The sequence below is a fragment of the Apodemus sylvaticus genome, chromosome 7 (genome assembly GCF_947179515.1).
Source record: "Apodemus sylvaticus chromosome 7, mApoSyl1.1, whole genome shotgun sequence".
Classification (NCBI taxonomy): Eukaryota; Metazoa; Chordata; class Mammalia; order Rodentia; family Muridae; genus Apodemus; species Apodemus sylvaticus.
In genome coordinates, this window is record NC_067478.1 from 102,154,376 (window position 1) to 102,177,214 (window position 22,839).

The 22,839-nt window shown below is 40.2% G+C and overlaps 1 protein-coding gene across 1 annotated transcript in view; it reads right to left on the minus strand.

The window, feature by feature from the left end:
• Positions 1–22,839, minus strand: part of Zbtb44 (zinc finger and BTB domain containing 44) — a 51,298-nt gene that overhangs the window by 20,319 nt on the left and 8,140 nt on the right. The window contains 1 exon segment of the mRNA XM_052188769.1: positions 2,099–3,172. Coding sequence (XP_052044729.1) covers positions 2,099–3,116 — 1,018 coding nt within the window. The 5' untranslated portion in view covers positions 3,117–3,172.

The following is a 22,839-nucleotide window of genomic DNA, read 5'->3' on the forward strand; positions in this document are numbered from 1 at the left end:
TATTCATTCTGCTCTAATTCTGCTCAAAGCCATCATATATTCAACAAATAGTCATTTTCTCAGATTCTCTGTGGCCAAGAAAGATCACATGGCATAGATTTTGTTGTTGTTTTCAAGACAGGGTTTCTCTGTATAACTCTGGCTGTCCTGGAACTCACTCGGTAGACCAGGCTGGCCTCGAACTCAGAAATCCACCTGCCTCTGCCTCCCAGAGTGCTGGGATTACAGGCGTGCGCCACCACTGCCCGGCTCACATAGTATAGATTAACACTAGTTTTAAAAGAACCCCTGGGAAACCCTAATAGTCCATTCCTGATCACAAGTACTATCCTTTTCTAGAACCTAAATCTCAAGAAGTGGTGAACTTTTTTAATAACTACAAAGCAAATAAGCCTACAGATAAACTGATAAAAATGGGAAACTAACTAACTAACTAACTAACTAACTAACTAACTAACTAACTAACTAACTATATGTGTGTGTGTGGAGCCTAGAACACTGATTGCATTGTATATCCACATTACCGGTTCTGGACTTTCTATTCTAGATCATATGTAATTAAAAATAAGATCCTGTCTAAAGGGATCTGTTACTTACAGTTGAACGGAACTATGCTCAAGGCTCTCCACAATTTGTTCTTACCAGCTCCTTTGGACTTCCCACTCATTCCCCACTGATCCACATATCACTGCTTTTCTGTATATCACTTTGCACTAGATTCATTTTTCAAGACAGGGTTTCTCTGTGTAGCCCTGACTGTCCTGGAACTCACTCTGTAGACCACACTGGCTGCGAACTCAGAAATCCACCTGACTCTGCCTCCCAAGTGCTGGGGTACACCACCGCCCGGCTGTACTAGATTCATTATTACTATAACAATGCCGCCTTTTAACTTGTCTAGCACAAGACCTTTACTAGTTTTTGTAGTAACTTATGGATATATCTGCTTCTCCATTTGGGCTAGTATTCCCTTTGTTGTAAGAACAATGCCTTCTCCTTACATAGCACTGTATTTTGAGAACAGTGTCTTCTCTTTACATAGAATCATGTTTGGCACACTGTTTAAGTTTTCAATAAATATTTTTGGTTTTTTACATTTGTATGTTAATTTTGAGAGAAAGGGAGAAAAAGCCTGCAAGGTTTGCCTCAAGAATTGTGTAAGACAAAGCTTCTTTTTAATCAGAGGTTCCAGGGCTCAAACTTAGATTTTCAGATATTTGCAAATGCTCTTACCCATTTAAAAAAGAACAAAACAACAAGTAGATTCCCCACCCCACACACAGGTTTGATACAGCCAAGACCTTGACTATAGCTGCAAATGGTGGTGTGCTACTATTCTCCTGGCTAGTGCTAGGATTACAGCCCACATCATTAAAGTGCCTAGCTTCTTAAGTAGATTTTCAAAGTCTGTCTTCGTTTGTACTCAGAGTATTCATAGCTGGGTTTGGTGGTATACTCTGTTATCCCAGCACCTAGGAGTCTGAGGCAAGAGGATCACCAGTTCAAATCCAACCTGGACTACAATGTTTCTTTAAACAAACAAAAGGTAATTCACAATTTTTACTTCTACTTTTGTCCCTCATATCCTACTTTCTTTCTTTCTTAATGTGTAACTTGTTTAAACACATACATAAAACTTATAGTGCTAATACTATTTTAAAAAATACCCAAACATTGGCTAGGTGTGGTGGCTCATGCCTTTAATCCCCGTACTCTGCAAGCAGAGGTAGGTTGGACCTCTGTGAGTTCCAGGGCAGCTATGGTTATTCACTGAAACCTGGCTCCAAAATAAGCAAACAAATTCAATTGTTTTACCTCCATTTTAAAAATGATTTCTACAGGACTCAGCGCATAAAATAAAAAACTTAAATGTTAGAATTGATCATAAAAGCAGTAAAAAAAAAAAGCCAGGTGGTGGTGGTGCACGCCTTTTCCCAGTCCTTGGGAGGCTGAGGCAGGCAGATTTCTGAGTTTGAGGCCAGCCTGGTCTACAGAGTGAGTTCCAGGACAGCCAGGACTATACAGAGAAACCCTGTCTCTAAAAACAAAACAAACAAACAAACAAAAAATGCAATAAAAAATATAGAAAGCATTGTACCTATAGAGGAAGACTGTGGACTAATCAAAAGGTCCTCTTGAACTGGTTCGCTTCCGGGCACCGTCTGCTGGTCACTCAGGGAGCTCTGCGATGCACTAACAGGCTGGGACACTTCCTCATGGACCTCCTCATCACTTAATCTTTCTACTTTGACCCGGACATCTTCTTCTGTACCTAGTGGCAAGGTAGTTTTTGTGCTCTCACAAGTCACATAGTCGGCCACTCTTCTACCTGCCTCGGATGGGCCAGGCAATTCTAAAGTCCGGGTATTTTCTGCCTGCTTTGCTTTCTCAGGCTGAATCCTTCGATCTATTCCAAAAGGGAAAGTCCATGGAAAAGCTAAAGAAGAGTCAACTGGCTGATTTTTATTTTCTGCATAGGAAGCTGAAGAATTCAATACTTGGGGGGAACTTGTTTGTGTGCTACATTTTACAGGACTCTCAGGAGACATAACAATGTAGCTTTTGCGTTTTCTCCGGGACTCTCGGCAGACAGGAATGGTCCTTTCTACAGCACTGCACTCTGAAGACACTGGAGAAATGCTTCCATCTCGAGAAGTAAAATTACAGTTGGAACTATTTTCTTGTCCAGCATCTAGACCCTTTTCTGGTTGGCTATTAGGTGTATTCCACAAAATACTTGATTTCATGAACTCTGAGCATGTACTAGCAACACTAAACATTTGCATATAGCTAGCTGCCGCTAGAACATCAATGATATTTTCTGTGTTAATTGATAGAGTGGCTGTGTAAGCATATTCTAAAAGAGGTATAAAGCCAGTCACTGTAACATGATGCAGATCCAATACATTTTTGTTCTCATCCTCTGTTTGGCCCACAAGTTTGGTTCGAAAGAAATCACTGCAAGCTGCTAGTACCACCTTGTGAGCCCGGAAGATTTTGTCCTGGACACGGATAGTGATATCACAGAAATGTCCATCATTTCGTAGCATATTTAGTTTTCCCAGCATTTCCTGGCTATGGGAAGAGGAGCTGTGAGTAAATGTTTTCACACCCATCTTTTTTCCCCCTCTTCTATTGATGCTCTTCAAGGATGCAACGAATCAGAATTATCCTAAGAAAATACAGAAAACAAAACATCAAATGACAGCTTAATAGTTGAAATGAACTATTTATACTATTTTCATGTAGGCACTGTGCCAAATAAAAAGTTTAAAATAAGATACTGAGAGAAAAACTTCAGGTATGGAATGTATTAAAAATACATTTTCTGCTCTGTTGTGATGTCAAATTCCTACAATCCCAGTACTAGGAAGGTTGAGGCAGCACACTGCCACAAGTTCAAGAACCTCCTATGCTATACAGTAAGTCTGAGGCTACCTTGGGCTATAGGGTAAGATCCTGTGACAAATAAATGAAGGCACTAATGATAAAAATACATTCTCTAAACCACCAACCAGTGGTCTATAAATTGCTATATTAACAAAAACATTATTAATTTTAAAGGCATTTTAAAACATCAGTTAAATGACAATTACAGAGTGCTTTTATGTGCCAGAAACTACTGTAAATACTTAACACAATCTTTTGATTGTCAAAGACACCTTGGTCAGTACATATATAATTATTTCTGCTTCTAAATGTAAACATGTAGCAAATGTTGTTAGGCAAGCATTATATAATAATTCTATCAAATATTTTATTCAGATAAATAATGAGAATAGAAAAAAAAAGATTTCAAGATTTTCAAAAAGTCTGAGTGATCTAATGACAGGAGACAAAACTGTTCCGTTTGACATCATGATAAAGCATAACATGAATGGACCCTGTGCCAAGAAGGTAAGAGAAATGATGCCATAGAAATAATGACCTTGGGGCTGGTGAGATGGCTCAGTGGTCAACAACACTGACAGCTTTTCTAAAGGATCTGAGTTCAAATCCCAGCAACCACATGGTGGGCTCACAACCATCCGTAATGAGATCTCTGATGCTCTCTTCTGGTGTGTCTGAAGACAGGTATAGTGTACTTAATATAACAATAAATAAATCTTAAAAAAAAAAAAGAAGTAATGACCTTGACCAAATTCGAACCGGCTCTAGGAACACTTATTCTGTTATATGGATTAAAGGAGAAGAAAGTCAATTAAGATCATTAAAGTCAACAACCAAAGAAACCCTGCACCACATATTCTTAAATTCAAGTAACCACAGGAAGACATAGTAGTACACTCCTGTGATGTTAGGCTGGCATTTTGGAGGCAGCAGCATTAGGAAAATTACCACAAGTTTAAAACCAGCCTGGCATACATAATGAATTCCAGCCTAACAAGAGGTACATAGCAAGATTCTCACAAACTCAAAACCACAATACTCCCAAACCCAAACTTAAAAACAAACAAAAACCCAAAGTAATCACAAAGAGATAATATAGTTAGGACTGATCTAGGCACAAAACAACTTAATGGATTTGATAATTTCTCTCTCACACAAACAGGTCATTACTGTATGTCAGTAAACTGGCCACTTGTTTTAAAGCTGGGCCATCAAGAGTGACTGCTAAGCTGGGTGGTGGTGGTGCACGCCTGTAATCCCAGCACTCTGAGAGGCAGGCAGAAGCAGGTGGATTTCTGAGTTCGAGGCCAGCTTGGTCTACAGAATGAGTTCCAGGACAGCCAGGGCTAGACAGAGAAACTCTGTCTCGAAAAAACTAACTCCGCCCCCCCCCCCCCCCCAAAAGAGTGACCGCTAGTCACTTGATTGAGAGCAGAAGAATGACTTCAGAACAAATGACACTGGGACAATCTGCATGACACACAGGCATTAAAAAAATAAGGAAGTAAACATCACAGCTTGAAAACATACAACAGATTGCTAAAATGAGACTACTTCAAACATGATTTGGGTGGATGCCCTGATACCGTATCAGCCTTCCAAGTAAGTAAAAGGCTATTTTTGCAAGGAGGGAGTGGAAAACTTTTCCAACCTGGTGTTACCTCCATTTTCCACAAAGAGCTAGAAACTAGAAAAGGAGTTTTGCCAACAATCAGTACGTTTTGAATTCCAAACTCCAATTCAACTCTTTTCTTCTTTCTTAAAAGGAAAGAATAGTGACTGCCCTCAACCACATGATCCCAATCAAAGTAATCGCTCTTGATGGCCAAACTTAAAAAGCAGAGGCATGTTTTCTCTTTATCTTGGGCCTATTATACTTGGAAGAGCTCTAAAAGACATTAGTCTGATTTTAAAGCCAGCCAAGATGAGGAGATATACCACTATTTTCCAACAGTATATAACAGCAAGGGTGGAGTGATTAAAAATATAGGATGGACCTACAATACTGGACTGGCATCTTGATTACATCATGTAGTGATATGAACTTTAACCTTTGTACTTTACTTTCTGCAGCAGTACAACAGGAATAATGAACCCGTATCACAGAGTACTGAGGATAATCAAATAGACGTTTCATATAGTGACGAGCAACAGAGAAATTCAGTAGTTGGAATAGTAGTAGTCTCTCCCAATTCTAAAAGGTCCGGAAACTACAATTAGCTCCTTGGGATCCTCATGTCTCTGTGTCCTCAGCTCTAAGATCACAGGTACAGTGACACCATGACCAACATTTTATGTGGGTGTTGATAAGTGGAACTCAGATCCACATGCTTGCTTAATAAGCACTTTGCCACTGAATTATCTCTTTTTCTGTTTCTATCTTAAGAATACAATGTAGGGGATTGTCTGATGCTGTTGGTAATCAAATGCTAAATTTTGTACTCCAAGATCTGGTTGCTCCAAGACAAGCGGATTCTCATGTATACCAACTTTTGTTGTGTAAACTTTGCTTCCCAAGTTAATTGGTCAATAAAGGCTAAAGCCTGTGATTGGGCAAGACACAGAGGTAGGCGGGTTTTCAGTTACCTGTAGAAGACTTAACATCTATACTGACTCCTAACATGCCTTCCACATCCTGTATTCACATGCAGCAGTCTAGAAGAGAACTTTTTTTCAAGGATATATTTATTTTTTATTGGATATTTTATTTACTTACATTTCAAATGTTATTCCCTTTCCAGGTTTCTCCTCTGGAAGCCCCCATCCCACTCCCCTCCCTCCCCTCTTCTATTAGGGTGCCCTCCTACCCACTCACTCCCATCTCACCACCCTGGCATTCCCCTACACTGGCTTCACAGAAGCCTATCGAGCCTTCACAGAACCAAAGGCCTCTCCTCCCACTGATGCCTCCTACATATGCGGTTGGAGCCATGGGTCCCTCTCTGTGTACTACTTGGTTGGTGGTTTAGTCCCTGGGAGCTCTGGGGTCTGGTTGGCTGATATTGTTGTCTTCCTGTGGGGTTGCAAACCCCTTCAGATCTTTCAGTCCTTTCCCTAGTCCTCCACTGGGAGTCCCCATGCTCAGTCCAATGGTTGGCTGTGAGCATCCATATCTGTTTTGGTCAGGCTCTGGCAGAGCCTCTCAGGAGACAGCCATATCAGGCTTCTGTCAGCAAGCACTTCTTGGCATATCTAATAGCGTCTGGGTTTGGCGGCTGTATATGGGATGGATCCCCAGATGGGACAGTCTTTTTCCTTCCATCTCTGCTCTGCTCTTTGTCCCCGCATTTCCTTTAGACAGGAACGATTCTAGGTTAAAAATCTGAAGATGTGCTGGGCGGTGGTGGCGCATGCCTGTAATCCCAGCACTCTGGGAGGCAGAGGCAGGCAGATTTCTGAGTTCGAGGCCAGTCTGGTTTATAGAATGAGTTCCAGGACAGCCAGGGCTACACAGAGAAACCCTGTTTTGAAAAAACTAAATCCAAAAAACCAAAACCAAAACCAAACAAAAATCTGAAGATGTGTGGCCCCATCTCTCAACCAGGGGCCTTGCTTAACCTCTGAATATGGTCTCTACAAGTTTTCCCTCCCCTTTGTTGGGCATTTCAGTTAATCTTATCCCCTTTGGGCCCCGGGAACCTCTTGCTTTTCTAGTATCTGGTACTTTCTGGTGGCTACCCCCAGCTCCCCACCTCCCCATTGCTATACACCTCTGTTCAATTTCCTAACCCTCCTTATATCATCCCCATCTCCTCCCATACCTGATCCTTCCCCTCCCCCCACTACCTCCTGTGAGTATTTTGTTCCCCTTTCTAAGAAGGACTGAAGCATCCATACTTTGGTCTTCCTTCTTCTTAAGCTTCATATGGTCTGTGAATTGTATTATGGGTATTCCGAGTCTTTTGCCATGTGTGCTTGGACTCTGCCATGCTCCCACCTTGTGGCCGGTGAGGACACATAGCATGTGTGTTCTTTTGTGACTGGGTTACCTCACTCAGGATGATATTTTCTAGTTCCATCCATTTGCCTGTGAATTTCATGAAGTCATTGCTTTTAATAGCTGAGTAGTACTCCGTTGTGTAAATGTACCACACCTTCTGTATCCATTCCTCTGCTGAAGAACATCTGGGTTCTTTTCAGCTTCTGGCTATTAGAAATAAGGCTGCTATGAACTTAGTGGAGCATGTGTCCTTGTTATCTGTTGGATAATCTTTTGTGTATATGCTCAGAAGTGGTATAGCTGGATCCTCAGGTAGTAGTCCTATGTCCAGTTTTCTGAGGAACCACCAGATTGATTTCCAGAGTGGTTTTACTAGCTTGCAATCCCACCAACAACTGAGGAGTGTTCCTCTTTCTACACATCCTCCCAGCATTTGCTGTCACCTGAGTTTTTGACCTTAACCATTTATGTATGTGAGCACACTGTTGCTATCTTCAGACACACCAGAAGAGGGCATCAGATCACATTACAGATAGTCCTGAGCCACCATGTGGTTGCTGGGAAATGAACTCAGGACCTCTAGAAGAACAGTCAGTGCTCTTAACCTCTGAGCCATCTTTCTAGGCCTAGAAAAGAACTTTTAATTGAGGCTGCCCAAACCTCAAGCCAGGCTGCAGTCTTCTACTGCACATAACACCAAGAATCAAGCTTTAGAAAAACTGCAAAAACCGGGATGGATTAAAAACACACACACACACACACACACACACACACACACACACACACACGCAAGCAAGCAAGCAAGGAAAGCTGCTCTTTTACCACCAGCCACTGAGAGCCTGGCTATTCATTTCCTCAGTCATTCCTGAGTAAGGCTAAAAGGATTAGGAAGAACCAATAGCAGAATAATCTAACAAAGTATGATTCTGGTTTTCCTTACAAGGAAGAGATATCCTTCCGTCCAGTCAACAAAGAAACTATCTTAGCAGACTACATAATTATTCTATGTAGGGTATACGCCTCTTCACAATCTCCATATTTCTTTTATCTACTTCTCAATCCATGAATTAAATTATAAACCTTCAGTAAAAACTGCTCTATTGGAAGGCCCGTCAGTTCTCAAGAATATCTCAGATCAACCTCCCCCTCACTCATTCGGTTGAGTGAATACTTATATGGACAGATTTGACAGATCAACACACTCATATCTCAATACAAACAATACAAGTGTTTATTCAATGTTATTGACACCTTTTGGTGCTGCCTAGAAGCCTTTCCCCATGAAACAAAAAACACTTCAGAAATCAACCATGGATCCTACAAGAGAATCCACAGATCTGCCCCCTACCCAAAACTTCTCTCCAAAGTTATAATGGTTTACAGTCTGTTTCCAAAATAATCCAACAGGTTTCATAAGGCTTTGGATATCATCTTTATACTCTGTGTATCACCCTCAATCTTCAGGAAAACTGGAAAGCTCCATCTATCTTAAAACACCTTATCAAGTCATCTCTGCAGGTTCAATAAGTAGGGTCCTAACTCAATGCCTTACTTCCTTCTCCCTCCCTCTCTCTTCCCTTCCCCCCTCTCCATTCTCAAGGCATGATGGTTAATGCTGTCAGAATATAGTGCTGACAATATAGAATCACTTAGGCAATGGGACTTTGGGTATGCTTATGAGGAGTTATTTTGGTTGCATAAAGATGAGAAGTCCTGCTCACTGTGGATGATGGCATTCCCTAGTTGCTGGGACTGTACAAATAAAGGAAAAAGGAAACTGGGCAACAGCATGCATTCTTTGTATTGATTTTTTGGGTTTTTTTTTTTGTTGTTGTTGTTGTTGTTGTTGTTTTGGGGAGGGGATTTGGTTTTTTCGAGACAGGGTTTCTCTGTATAGCCCTGGCTATCCTGGAACTCACTCTGTAGACCAGGCCGGCCTTGAACTCAGAAATCCACCTGGCCTCTGCCTCCCAGAGAGCTGGGATTACAGGCATGTGCCACCACCGCCCGGCTCTTTGTACTGATTCTTGATTGTAGATGGTATGTTACTAGCTGCTTCAAGCTTCTGCCACCCAACCTTCCCTGTTATGACTGGCTATACTCTTGAACTGTAAGCCAGAATAAACTCTTTGTCCCTTAAGTTGCTTTTCTAATACTAATTTGTCATAGCAACAGGAAAGAAAACAAAGATAATGAGCATAAGCACCTTTGTGCTTAAGCCCTTTCAAGTTATTCTACGACACACAGGCTTTTTCTTAACACTGGTGTCTTGGTTAGGGTTTTACTGCTGTGAACAGACACCATGACCAGGGCAACTCTTTTTTATTATTATTATATATTTTTATTTTCTATATTCTTTGTTTACATTCCAAATGATTTCCCCTTTCCCAGTTCCCCCCTCCCCATATGTCTCATAAACCTTCTTCTCTCCACCCATTCTCCAATCACCTCTCTCCTTTTTCTCTGTCCTGATACTCCCCTCCAATGCTAGATCAAGCCTTTCCAGGATCAGGACCCTCTCCTTACTTCTTCATGGGAGTCATTTGTTATGCTAATTGTGTCCCAGGGCAACTCTTATAAGGACAATATTTAATTGAGGCTGGCTTACAGGTTCAGAGGTTCAATCCATTATCATTAAGGCGGGAGCATGGCAGAGTCCAAGCAAGCATGGTGCAAGAGGAGCTCAGTTCTCTATCTTCATTTGAAGTCTGCTAGTGGAAGACTGACTGCCTGGCAGCTAGGATGAGGGTCTTAAGCCCATGCCCACAGTGACACACCTACTCCAACAATGCCACACCTCCTAAAAATGTCACTCCCTGGGCCAAACATACAAATTACAACTGGTATCCATACCAAACCATCTCTTAGGAAACCACCTGCCTGGTCTTTGTAGCTTGATTCTTAGAAGCCTGATCAGAGTTCTAAACGGGTCAACATTTTCTAGCACACTCCTCATCTCTCACCCAAGATCTTATAATCAAACCTGGAGATTGTATCCTCTTAAAGGACCTACAAGAACAACCAGCCTTTCCAACTAAAGGAAGGGTTAGTCTCACTTGTAGACAGGATTCCTGTCTCAGATCTTTCAACACAAGCTAACCTTTCACACTATACCATCAAATCTACAGATGACCTGCTCCTCCAATGCCCATATGTCTGAAAGAGCAGGAAAGACTTTCCACTTGGGTATTGCTCTAAATACTTCAGTAGTTTGCCCAAGGATCAGACTATTCACAATGCTCTAACTCTAGCCTGGAACAAATATCTTCAGGGGCATTTCTAAGATTAAATACACTTCCAAGAAATTTAACCTTGTATTTAAAAACTGCTGAGTGGGTTGGAACAATTTCTCAGCTGTTACAAGCACTGGCTGTACTTCCATAAAACCTGGGTTTGTCCCCAGGACCCACATGACAGTTCACATTTTCAGTAACTCCATTCCCTAAGGATCAGGTGTCCTCTTCTGGCCTCCTGAATGCATTTAGTGTACACACATATAAGCAGGTAATATGCCCACACACATGAATAACAAAATAATAAAAAATAAGAAGTATGACTATAATGTTTAAATTTTAAACAATCCTTTTTTTGCTTTTCCCGTTTTCTCATGGGTCAGTGTATCGGAGCTCTGTCTCTCCAGCTATGTGGTAGTCATTTTTTGACTTAGACTATGACTTTGACTATTTCTACCATCTGCCCTGAACATCTTTTATTCACTGTAGGAATTGCCTGCTCTTTGTTATCACAAGTTACTCCACTCTGTACTACAAAGCTAACTAAAAAGACACAAAACTACAAACTACACAAAATCACTCTAGTTCCAGACTACTGGATTTATGTTCTCACATCCCTGTCTATAAGACTCATCCTGGGCTGGAGAAATGGCTCAGCAATCAAGAGCACTTGTTGTTCTTGGAGAGGACCCAGATTCAGTTCTTAGGTTCAGTTCCCAGAACCCACACTGTAGCTTACAACCACCTGTAACTCTAGTTCCAAGAGATCCATACCTTCTTTTGGCTTTCTTGGGCACCAGGCAGGTATGTGGTATATACACAAAGATACATGTAAGCAAAAAACACTTATGCACTTAAAAAGGCTCTCATAATAAATATTTTTGACTGGGTAACTATTAACACCATCTTTCACATTCAAACAACATTCATTGACGTTATCATTGTCATTCATGTAAAAGATCAAATTCTCAGTGACAAATCCCCACCAATACTCAGACCAATAATCTGAACTAAAATGAATTCAAGTACAGAATTTATGGGTAAGATGGTAGATTGGAAGTCCCATCAATAAGACTCAACAAAAGAAAGAGGCAAGATAAAAAACACAATAATTTTTATTCCTATAAGAGACAGTACCTGTAAATTAATGTTAGGTCAAGTGCGATCTCCATGGAATGCAGGCGGGAATGGCTGGGAATCAAGTGAACCAAGAGATTCCAATGAAGGTAGTAGAAACTGCTGGGGTAGTGCTTCTCCTGTACACATACCAAGCCTGTGGGGTCAGCTGCATGAGCAAGGGCTGAACATCTATTGATGTTATGAAGTTGGATTAAGAAAAGTCCCTGAGAACCCTCAGAAGAGGACTTAACACCCCCAGCCCCACCCGCTGGCCAGCATTATAGAACACTCAACTGCAGTAGAACCAAGAGCTGGCTGGAACCCTGGGCTCTACATAGCTGCCCTGGTTGTGGTAACTGGGACTTAAGTGAGTTACTCTGACAAGACTGGTGGTCCTTAAAGCCATCAAGAGCTCCTGCTCATGCCTGGCCCTAACATCATCATCCAGAGAACACCAAGGAGGAAACAGAATCACATACTCAATGCAGTACAGCTGTGCCAGAAACATACTTGAAAGCTTAACTGGTCTAAATTCTCTGGTACAGTACACACTCCAAATCTGGTTTTATAAGTTTGAACTGGAATTGCAAACTGAACACTTCCATGACTCAAAACTCATCCCCCAACAAAGAACATTGATGCAAAAAAATTTAATCTATTATTACACTTTATCTCTCTCTTGGTTTAGTATTCCTTTTTTTTGGATTTGGTTTTTTTTTCTGAGACAGGGTTTCTTTGTATAGCCCTGGTTGTCCTGGAACTCATGCTGTAGACCACGCTGGCCATGAACTCAGAAATCCGCCTGCCTCTGCCTCCCAGAGTGCTGGGATTACAGGCGTGCGCCACCACTGCCCGGCTTTGGTTTAGTATTCTTACATTTGTCTTTTTAAAATATATTTTAAACTTTACTCTTGCATTATCTCATAATAGTCTTGCTTTAGTTTAAAATTACTTGGTTGGGTTTTAGGACTGTTGTATCCAGTCTCTAGTTGGGCATCTCTATTCCTATGCACAACTCACATACTTCTTATTCCTATCTATCTTTATACTTCTGAACCAAAAACTCCCATAATTTTAACAATCTGTAAAATCTGTAGATAAGAACAGGATCTTACGCTTCCCCTCTAAGCTTTTCTCCCACTGTGATTTTTTCAAAGTTGATCTAATACTTATCCCTATCCCCACTCACACTCATCCTTCTTTCTCCCTCTTGAATCTTAGTGACTAAGTCCTATCATACATCATACTATCCTTATCCTTGTTCCTTTACCCTCCAACTGTTTAAAAAAAAAAAAAAAAAAAAGAGGGATTGGTGGTGGGGACTACTGTTGTTTCCTGGCTAGTATGGTAACTGTATAATGGGAATAGTTAAGAGCTGTGGTTGTCCCTATAGTTAAAATTCTACCTTGAGAGAAGATATACAGGAAGCACCAAGCACTCTGGAGCCTTAGTTTGAGATTATAACTTCTGAACCATATATATCTCAACTCTTCCACAATCTAGCCCCACTTGAACATTGCAAACATTTCAACTGAAAGAATACAGCTAATAAAAAGTCTAGTCAGCAGGGCAGTGGTGGCACATGCCTGTTATCCCAGCACTTGGGAGGCAGAGGCAGGTGGAATTCTGAGTTCAAGGCCAACCTGGTCTACAGAGTGAGTTCTAGGACAGTCAAAGGCTACACAAAGAAGCCCTGTATCTAAAAACACAAAAACAAAAAACAAAAAACAAAAAACCCTGGTCAATGAAATAATCTTTACACAGTAATATGAATAAGAAAAACTAAGAAAACTAAATTCCTCCCAAAGTTACTAATCCCATGGTATTGGCATTGATTGAGAGTGAATTAGATGAAATTCCACGTAACAATAAAATATAATTATACACCTGAGTAAGAGCGGTGAGCAAGTAACCATGCCACATACTCCGAATTCTACCTTGGCACTGAAATTAACTCTACCAAATATCTGAAACCCACTACTTTAAAATTCAGCCTCACTAAACATTTCAGGCCACAGTCCCAGTGAAGGCCTGAGCCTTACCCTGCCCCTCTTGGGCACCAATATAACCTGAATGGCATCTAGCCCACTTTCCAACAGAGACCTTACTCCTCTCTGAAACTTTGAGCTGAATGTCTATACTTATATTTTTCTTAGCACTCTAGTTTCTTAAACTCCAACCTAAGTGGCGCATTATCTTTTGCATTCTAGCAATTTTCTAGTCCCAAATTCCAAACTCTTCCACATTCCCACTGCAAATCAGTTCCAAAAACATAAGAACCACATGGTCAGGTTTATCGCATCAACATTGTGATAAACGTCTTGGCACCAATGTTCTAGACTAGTTATTTTTTTCTTGCTGCACAAAATGCCTAACAAGCAACTTAAGAGAGGATTTATTTTGGCTTATACTTTGAGGGGAAGGTATATTAAAAATGCTTAGAAGTAAATGAAAATGAAACCAATACCTTTAAGATTCCATGAAAGCTGTGCTACAGAAGGTAATCCATAAGTGACTACATTAACAAAAACAAAACAAAACAAAACAAAAAAACCAAAACACAAAACCCAAATGGTTCTACCGAAATGGTTCACCGGTAAAGAGATGGATGGGTCTGTAAGCAAAGCACTTGCTGCCAAGTCTGATAATTGAGTTTCGTCTCCAAAACCCACCTAAAAAAGAGGAGAAACAACTCCTCATACTCTCCTTGGGCCTCTACACACACAACATAGCAACTGTGGGCCCTTCCCTGCCCTAGGATAATAAACTTTTTTAAAAAACAGAGTGATTTCAAATAAATAATTTAGTGTTCCAAGGGCCTTAAAAAAATGAATAAAAGAAACCCAAATCAAGCCAGACGGTGGTGGATTTCTGAGTTCGAGGCCAGCATGGTCTACAGAGTGAGTTCCAGGACAGCCAGCCAGGGCTATACAGAGAAACCCTGTCTCGAAAAAAACCAAATCCAAAAAACCAAAAAGAAACCCAAATCAAGATCAGGGCAGTAATTGATGAAATTGAAATGAGGAAGAAAACATAAACCAATTAAAACAAACAAATAAAAACTCCAACAAAAACCAAAAACAAACAACAAACAAACAAACAAAAAAACAAACAAAAAAACAGAACAAAACAAAAAGGTTCTTTATCCCAGCACTTGGGAGGCAGAGGCAGCCAGATTTGTTTAAGTTCGAGGCCAGTCTGGTTTACACAGTGAGTTCCAGGACGGCTAGAGGGAAGAATAGAGACCCTATCCCAAGGACAATAATAATAAATAAATAAATGAATGAATAAGTAATGTTCCAAAAAGAATAGCAAGATAAAAAACTCATAGCCAAGCTAATCACCAAAAGAAAGAGAAGATTCTAATTACAATTAAGAAAGAAATGAAAAGGGAGGCATTACAACGGATCACAATTAATTTTTTTTTTTAAAAATTATCAAAACTTAACAACTTAAATTTCAAACACTTGGAAAAATCTAAATAAAATGGATGGCTCATGCAAGATGAGTCTGACAAATTCAATCAAAAGACTAGTAGAAAGCAGTATAATTGAAGAAGTAATTAAAAAAAGAAAAATCTCCCCTGGGAGTGGAGAGATCAATTATCCTTCAAAAGCACTTGAATGGAGACCATAAAGATAGGTCTACATCACAGTGGCGTTAAATACATTTATTTATACTGGGAGACAATAATCACTAACCAAAACTCCAATTTTTTTTCTCCACTTCAAATTGGAACTCGAGAAGGGCGGTGGTGGCGCACGCCTGTAATCTCAGCACTCTGGGAGGCAGAGGCAGGCGGATTTCTGAGTTCAAGGCCAGCCTGGTCTACAGAGTGAGTTCCAGGACAGCCAGGGCTACACAGAGAAACCCTGTCTCGAAAAAACCAAATCCAAAAAAAAAAAAAAAAAAAAAAAAAAAAAAATCCAAAAATAAAATAAAAAAAAATTAAAAATTCAAATTGGAACTCAGTACCATTAAGCAACAATTTGGTCTCCCTTCACCTGGCTCCTAGAAGACACTTCTAGTTTCTGCCTCTAAGTTTATAATTCAAGGTTTTCAAGTAGTCACTTACATATGCTCTAGTTGTCCCATACTCCAGCTCATTATACTTTTCCTGCTCTCTAAGACTGAGTAATTTACAGTGCTGTGTGAGTGTATCACATTTTGCTTTGCCTATTAATGAGCTCTGCTCAAATTCAGACTCTAGGAAAAGGTGCTTGAAGAGCACCTTGCATTCCTATAGCCTTCTAATATGCTTGACTGAAGTCCACCCAAAGATCAAATTCTAACATTTCACTATATTTTCAGAACAGTGACTACTTTAAATGGTTACATTTCTTTCTTTTCCAAGTTACAAATCTCACTTGTGTTTTTATTATTTTAGTCATGACATATACGACTGACTGATTTTCAAGTATGTGATATATTTCCATGGGCAAGGTTGCTTTTTAAAAAATTATGCCGATAGTGTGACAAATGTTATCATTTTGACAATGAGTTTTAAGTATATAGTTCAACGATTTAAATATGCTCACACTGTTACATAAGCAGTACTCCTCTCCCTCCCCACAAAACAGGGTTTCTCTGTATAGCTCTGGTTATGCTGGAACTCATTTTGCAGACCAGGATGGCTTCAAACACAATGATCTTCCTGCCTCTGCCCTCTGGGTGATGGAATTAAAGGTATGCTCTACCATACTCAACCAAAGTGTGACCACTTTTACCTATTTTTAAAACTTCAGGAAACAAAAGAAACAACTTACTCATGGTTATACCCAAAGAATTTTACCAAGTGTATATAAGACGTACATTTAACTCACTTAAATCAAATTCTCACTCTCTCATTCTCCATCTCTCTCTGTATGCTGGAATTAAAGACATGTGCTACCACATCTGGCACAATTTTTTTCCTGTGTGCATGTTATGTGTGGGAAGGCATGTTACAAAGGTTAGGAGGAGAACTCTGAAGTCAAGTCTCTCTGGCTACATTTATATGGGTTCTAGAGATAACACTCAAGTTGTCAGGCTTGAGCAGTAAATGCTGCCATCTCAACAGCACAAAATTGTCATTTTTATATAATTAATATACATTCAACCTCATTTTAAAAAATTGAACTTTGACAATAAGAAATCTTGGTAATTTACTCCACAGATATGACAAAGAGAAGTACATGAATAAATAAAAACTCTACACAGTTTAATGTTAGAACTGAATTATATAATCTGATATTATTATCATAGATGCTTATACTTAATATGAACAATTATCATATGCTTCCTCTTTAAAAAAAAAAAATCAATGCTGGGGAGTGGAGACAAGTCAAAAGCATTTGTTGCAGCCAGCGGTGGTGGCCCACGCTTGTAATCCCAGCACTCTGGGAGGAAGAGGCAGGCAGATTTTTGAGTTCAAGGCCAGCCTGGTCTACAGAGTGAGTTCCAGGACAGCCAGGGCTATACAGAGAAACCCTGTGTGTGTGTGTGGGGGGGGAAGCATTTGTTGCTATTGCAGAGAACCTGGGTTTGATTCCCAGCACCCATATGGTAGCTCATAACCATGTTTAACTGCAATTCAGGAGATCCAACATCCTTTTCTGGCCTCTATGAGTATCAGGTATATACTCAGTATACAAGCATAATACAGGCAAAACACTCATACTCATAAAGCAATAAAACTAACAATGTTTTTATTCAGGCTAGGTATGCTGGCATATGCCTTTAATTCTAGTACTCAGGAGTCAGAGAGCTGATCTACAAAGCAAGAGCTCAGTGGGTACACACAGTATTTTGGTGACATGTGCATGACCCTAAGTTGAATCCCCTGCACTGCAAAATAACAATGATAATAAACACAACCAAAAGTAGAATTCTAATAATAACAAACATTCCAATAACTAATAATTACAACTATTAATAATAGTTAATATTAATATTAAATAATAACAACAATAATTAATAATATATAAGTAATGGGTCTTTAAAAATTAAGCTAGGAAACCCAATCTTGATGCTCTAATTTAGCTGCAACTAATTAAAAGATGACATTCACAAAAGTTTGGATAATATTTGCTCATTTGTGGACAGTGACTAAACTGATCAAGGACTTCAAATAGTTGCTTTGAAAATCACTAATGTGTAGATACAGACAACCACAGAAAAACATTCTGCACTGATAAGGAATTTGAATCTTAGACATAAGCTTAGTTAAGTTAGTAATTTAGCAGAACTGGGAATACAACTCAGATTACTTGGTTTCTGGCATCTACAGTTTTGTACAAAACTCAAGTTAAAACTAGAACCTAAGTGCTGGGAAGTTGACTCAGTGGGCAGGGTCCTCATCTGAGTTCAGATCCCTAGCAGCCATGGTGGGAATTGGGAGTATGGGAGAAGCTGGCTGTCTCTGCAAGCACCTATAACTCTAGAGTGGGGACAGAGACAGAAGGACTGTTGAAGCTTGGTGCCACCTGCCTGTCACCTTCCTTGAAAAACTCAAAGTACAAGTTCAGAAAAACCTCATCTTAAGGGATTAATGCAGAAGATAGAAGCCACACCCTGGTGACTTCCTCTGACCTGGACAGACAGACACACAGACACACCAATAAAATGAAAGGTAGAAATAGCAAGATTAATAAAGAATGGGGGAAAAGTAGTAAGCATGCTGCCCTGTCAATAAATAAATAGCATAAATGACTGAGATACTTTCAAGACCTCTTACAACATATGAAGATATTGTATCTACATGGTAACTATGGATAGTCAAGAAAAAGCATCAATGACAAAGGCACATAAACATTAGAACATTATTAAAGCTACTAAAACAATATGCATGATGGTTCACGCCTTTAATTCCAGCACAAAGAAAAGGCACAGATCTATGTGTTTTTAAGGCCATTTCATAGGCCTTTCAGGACAACCAGGACTACACAGAGACCCTGTCTCAAAATAAAAACAACAAACACACAGCCTCCTCCCAACCGGTATCCTAATTGGTGAGTTTTCCCACACGTAAATTCTCTACTGTTATTTAAATAAGACAATCACTGGAATTCACACACTAGTTCACGCCTTTTCGCGTTAAACAACTATTAAGCTTTAGTGCTTTGCAGAACTTATATAAACTGAAACATTTAATACTGTTTTTAACATACAAGATTCTTTTGTTTTCTGGGGGTGGAGTGGGGTGGGGGTTCAAGACAGCCTCAGCTGTTCTGGAGCTCACTCTGTACACCAGGCTGACCCAACTCTGCTTCTTGAGTATAGGGATTAATGGCATGTGTCATCACTGTTCAAGATATAAGATGCTTAACACAAGAAAATTATTATTTCTAACTATACCAGCAACGGAATGGAGACTCAAGAGAAATGAGGGCTGGCAAGATGGCTCAGTGGATAAAGGCAAGCCTGATGACCTGAGACACACTTCCAGAACCTATGCATATGGTAGAGACCCAACTTCTGTCAAGTTGTCCTCAGACCTCCATGTGCATACCTATAGAAGATCCAGGTCCAATTCACAGCATCTACATGCAGTTCATAACTGCCCAGGTCATCTAAAATCCATTTCTGATTTCCACAGGTACCATGCACACATGTGGTAAGACATCCTTGCAAGAAAAACAGGGAGACATGCAAGTGCCTCAATCCCAACACTTGGGAGGTTGAAATAGGAGTGTTGCATATGTCAGCATGGACTAGATAGAATGAGACTGTCCAACCAACCAACCAACCAACCAATCCATTGACCAGTCAACTGACCCAACCAACCAACGGACTAACCAACCCACTGACCAGCCAACTGATCCACCCACCAACCAACCAACCAACCAACCCACCAACCAACCAACTAAACAACCAACCAACCAACCAACCAACCAACCAACCAAAATCAAAAGGATGGCAAGGAGCCACTGACAACTCAATTGAAATGAGAGATCAACTGGTAGCAAGAATGACCCAAGGCTTTCTGAATTACATTTAAGCTACATTTCATAAACTTAAGAAATGATGGGCTGGAGAAATGGCTCAGCAGTTAGGAGCACAGACTGCTCTTCTGAAGGTCCCAAATTCAAATCCCAGCAACCACATGGTGGCTCACAACCATCTGTAATGAGATCTGGTGCCCTCTTCTGGGGTGTCTGAAGACAGCTACAGTATACTTACATATAATAATAAATAAATCTTAAAAAAGAAAAGAAATAAAGAAAAAGAAATGATTCTTTTATTGAAAACAGTAACAATAATCACTAATAACAAGTGCCTAGCAGCTGGGTGGTGGTAGCGCACACTTTAATCCCAGCACTTGGGAAGCAGAGGCAGGCAGATTTCTGAGTTCGAGGCCAGCCTGGTCTACAGAGTGAGTTCCAGGACAGCCAGGGCTACACAGAGAAACACTGTCTCGAAAAAACCAAAACAAAAAAACAAGTGCCTAGCAATATTTAAAGTGTTTTTTTCACATTACAGAATTTTGTCTCACATAACCTTGAGATAGATATTATTTAGAATCTTAATTTTACCAGTAAAGAAAATGAAGAGTCCCAAGCCAAAAAAAAAAAAAAAAAAAAAAAAAAAAAAAAAAAAAAAAAGGTCCTCAGCCCAAGTTCAGGTTTTAGCATTCACATAGCTCACACGGCATATTCTTCCAGTTCTAAGGGATTCGACACCCACTTCTGTTCTCTGGGGCACCAGGATTTACTCCAGAATAAGCAAATTTTCTGGCCAAGAGCATCTAAGGCACTAATGTTAAATGAAGTTAATGTAGCACTCAAGCAAGAATATTATTCAAACTTAATGTTTCTTTGTATTTGTATTTGTATTTATTTATTTATTTACTCACTACACAGTCCCATCCTCACAAGTCCTTTCCCCCACTTCCCTCTTTCCTAAGACATCAAGTTAAAGCAGAACTAAGTACATCCTCCTGCACTGTGGCCCGACTAGTCATCAGTCCAGCTAGTGGAAGGGAAGCAATAGTAGGCAATAGGAAGAGACAGCCCCTGCTCCAACTGTTAGGAGACCCAAGTGAAGACTAAGCACACGCCTACTTCAAAAGTGTATGGGGCCTTGGTCCAGATTTTGTGACCCCCACGCCATGGGCTCAGGTTCATTGACTTTGCAGGTCTTCTGTGGTGCTCTTGACCCCTCCAGCTTGCTCAAGTCTATCTCCAACTCTACCACAAGACACTACTCACCCCCAGCCCCCATCTCCTGCCCCGCTGTGACTGGCTCTGCAGGCGGCTGTGGATCTCTGCATTTGTTTCAATTAGCTGCTGGAAGAGGCCTCTCTTTGTACTTTTAAAGACAAACATGTGCAATCACTACTAAGTAGTGGTATAATACCTGCAATCTCAACACTGGGGAAACTCAGGCAGGACTGCCAGGAGTTTGTGACTACATATTGAGTTCCAAAATATTCTACATATACTACACAATGAAACCCAATCACAACAAACCAGCATTAATACCAACAACCTACCCATGACTAAGACTAAAGATTTTCAGCTCATGATGTAAAATGAAGTATTTTTAATATAAAGAACAAAAACAAACATCTCCAAGACTTTCAGTTTAATCTAGATAACTTATTATAGTCAATCCTTAGTGGGAGAACTATTTGTTTCATAATGAATGTAGAGGCATTTAAAACAAACACATTTCATAAAACTAACATGAATTGTGTTCTATAAGAGGTCGGGAAACCACAGGGAGAATTTTTTGTTGTTGTTGTTTTGTTTTTCAAGACAGTTTCTCTGTGTAGCCCTGCCTGTCCTAGAACTCACTCTGTAGACCAGCTGGCCTCAAACTCAGAAATCCGCCTGCCTCTGAGTGCAACCACTGTCCGGTGAGAAATTATTTTTGATACATGTAATAGCTATAAGGGTATTAAAATTATTTTTAGGAGCTTAATTAAGAGTCTCTTAAATAATGAGGAAAACTCCCTTTACAAGTCTAGAAGAGGCTAGAGGGGGCTGGTAGTTAAGAGCCCTCTTAACCCCTGCTGCCTGAAAACCTGAGCTTAATTCCTACCACCTATGGAAGGTGGCTCAAACCACTTATAACTATATTCACATGCTCATATACCCTTTCCCCAATATAATTTTTTTAAAACTTTAAAAAATGATCTATAAGTTTCAGAGGATTACTGTACATAAAGACAATATAATTTGTTGCTTTTTATTTGTTTGTTTTGGGTTTTTGTTGTTGTTGTTTTCGAGACAGGGTTTCTCTGTGTAGCCCTGGCTGTCCTGGAACTCACTCTGTAGACCAGGCTGGCCTCGAACTCAGAAATCCGCCTGCCTCTGCCTCCCAAATGCTGGGATTAAAGGCCTGCGCCACCACAGCCCGGCTAATTTGTTGCGTTTTAATCAGTTGTCAATACTTTCAATTCTTTGAGAACGTCATATATTTTGATCATATGTAATCTAACTCCTCCCATATCCACCCTCATCTTACTACCCTACCCACCCAACTTTCAGTTTTCTTTTTCTCCTCCTTTTTCCCTGAGTCTAGTTTATATTGCCCAACTACTCTCAGGAGTGAGGCCTGTCCTGTAGTGTGGTCAATCTATCAAGAGTCTTAACATTAAAGAAAACCACCCAACAGCTGTCAGATATCACAACTCCTCAGGTAGTGGTGGGATTCTGCCTGGTTTAATCTTGTGCAGATCTTGGTCATGCTGTCACACCATTGAGTTTACATGAACAACTATCCTGTTGTGTCCAGAAAGCACTATTTCCTTGAAGCCAGACACTATCTTTGGCTGGCTCTTAAATTTTTTCTGCATCCTCTTTGTAGATGATCCCAAGCTCTGAAAGGTAAAAATATATACCTCTCATTTAGGGTTGAGTACATCTCTTATTCTTTGTACACTGATTGCGTGAGGGTCTCTGTTAACTGGAGGTGGTTGTTTTGAAGGATTCAAACTTTATCAGTTTTGAAACAGAACCTCATGCAACAACCCAGGGTGGCCAAAACTGGCTTAGGTCTAGGATGACCTTAATCCTCTTGCTTCCAACTCTAGAGTGCTGACATTACAGGTTCATGCCTGTCACTACCACAATTACACAGTGCAATCAATGATCACAGCTGGGACAGTACTCTTCTTCACTAAGCTACAGCCCCTACAATACTGGTTTTTAATTAAGAATAGATGTTTAATTA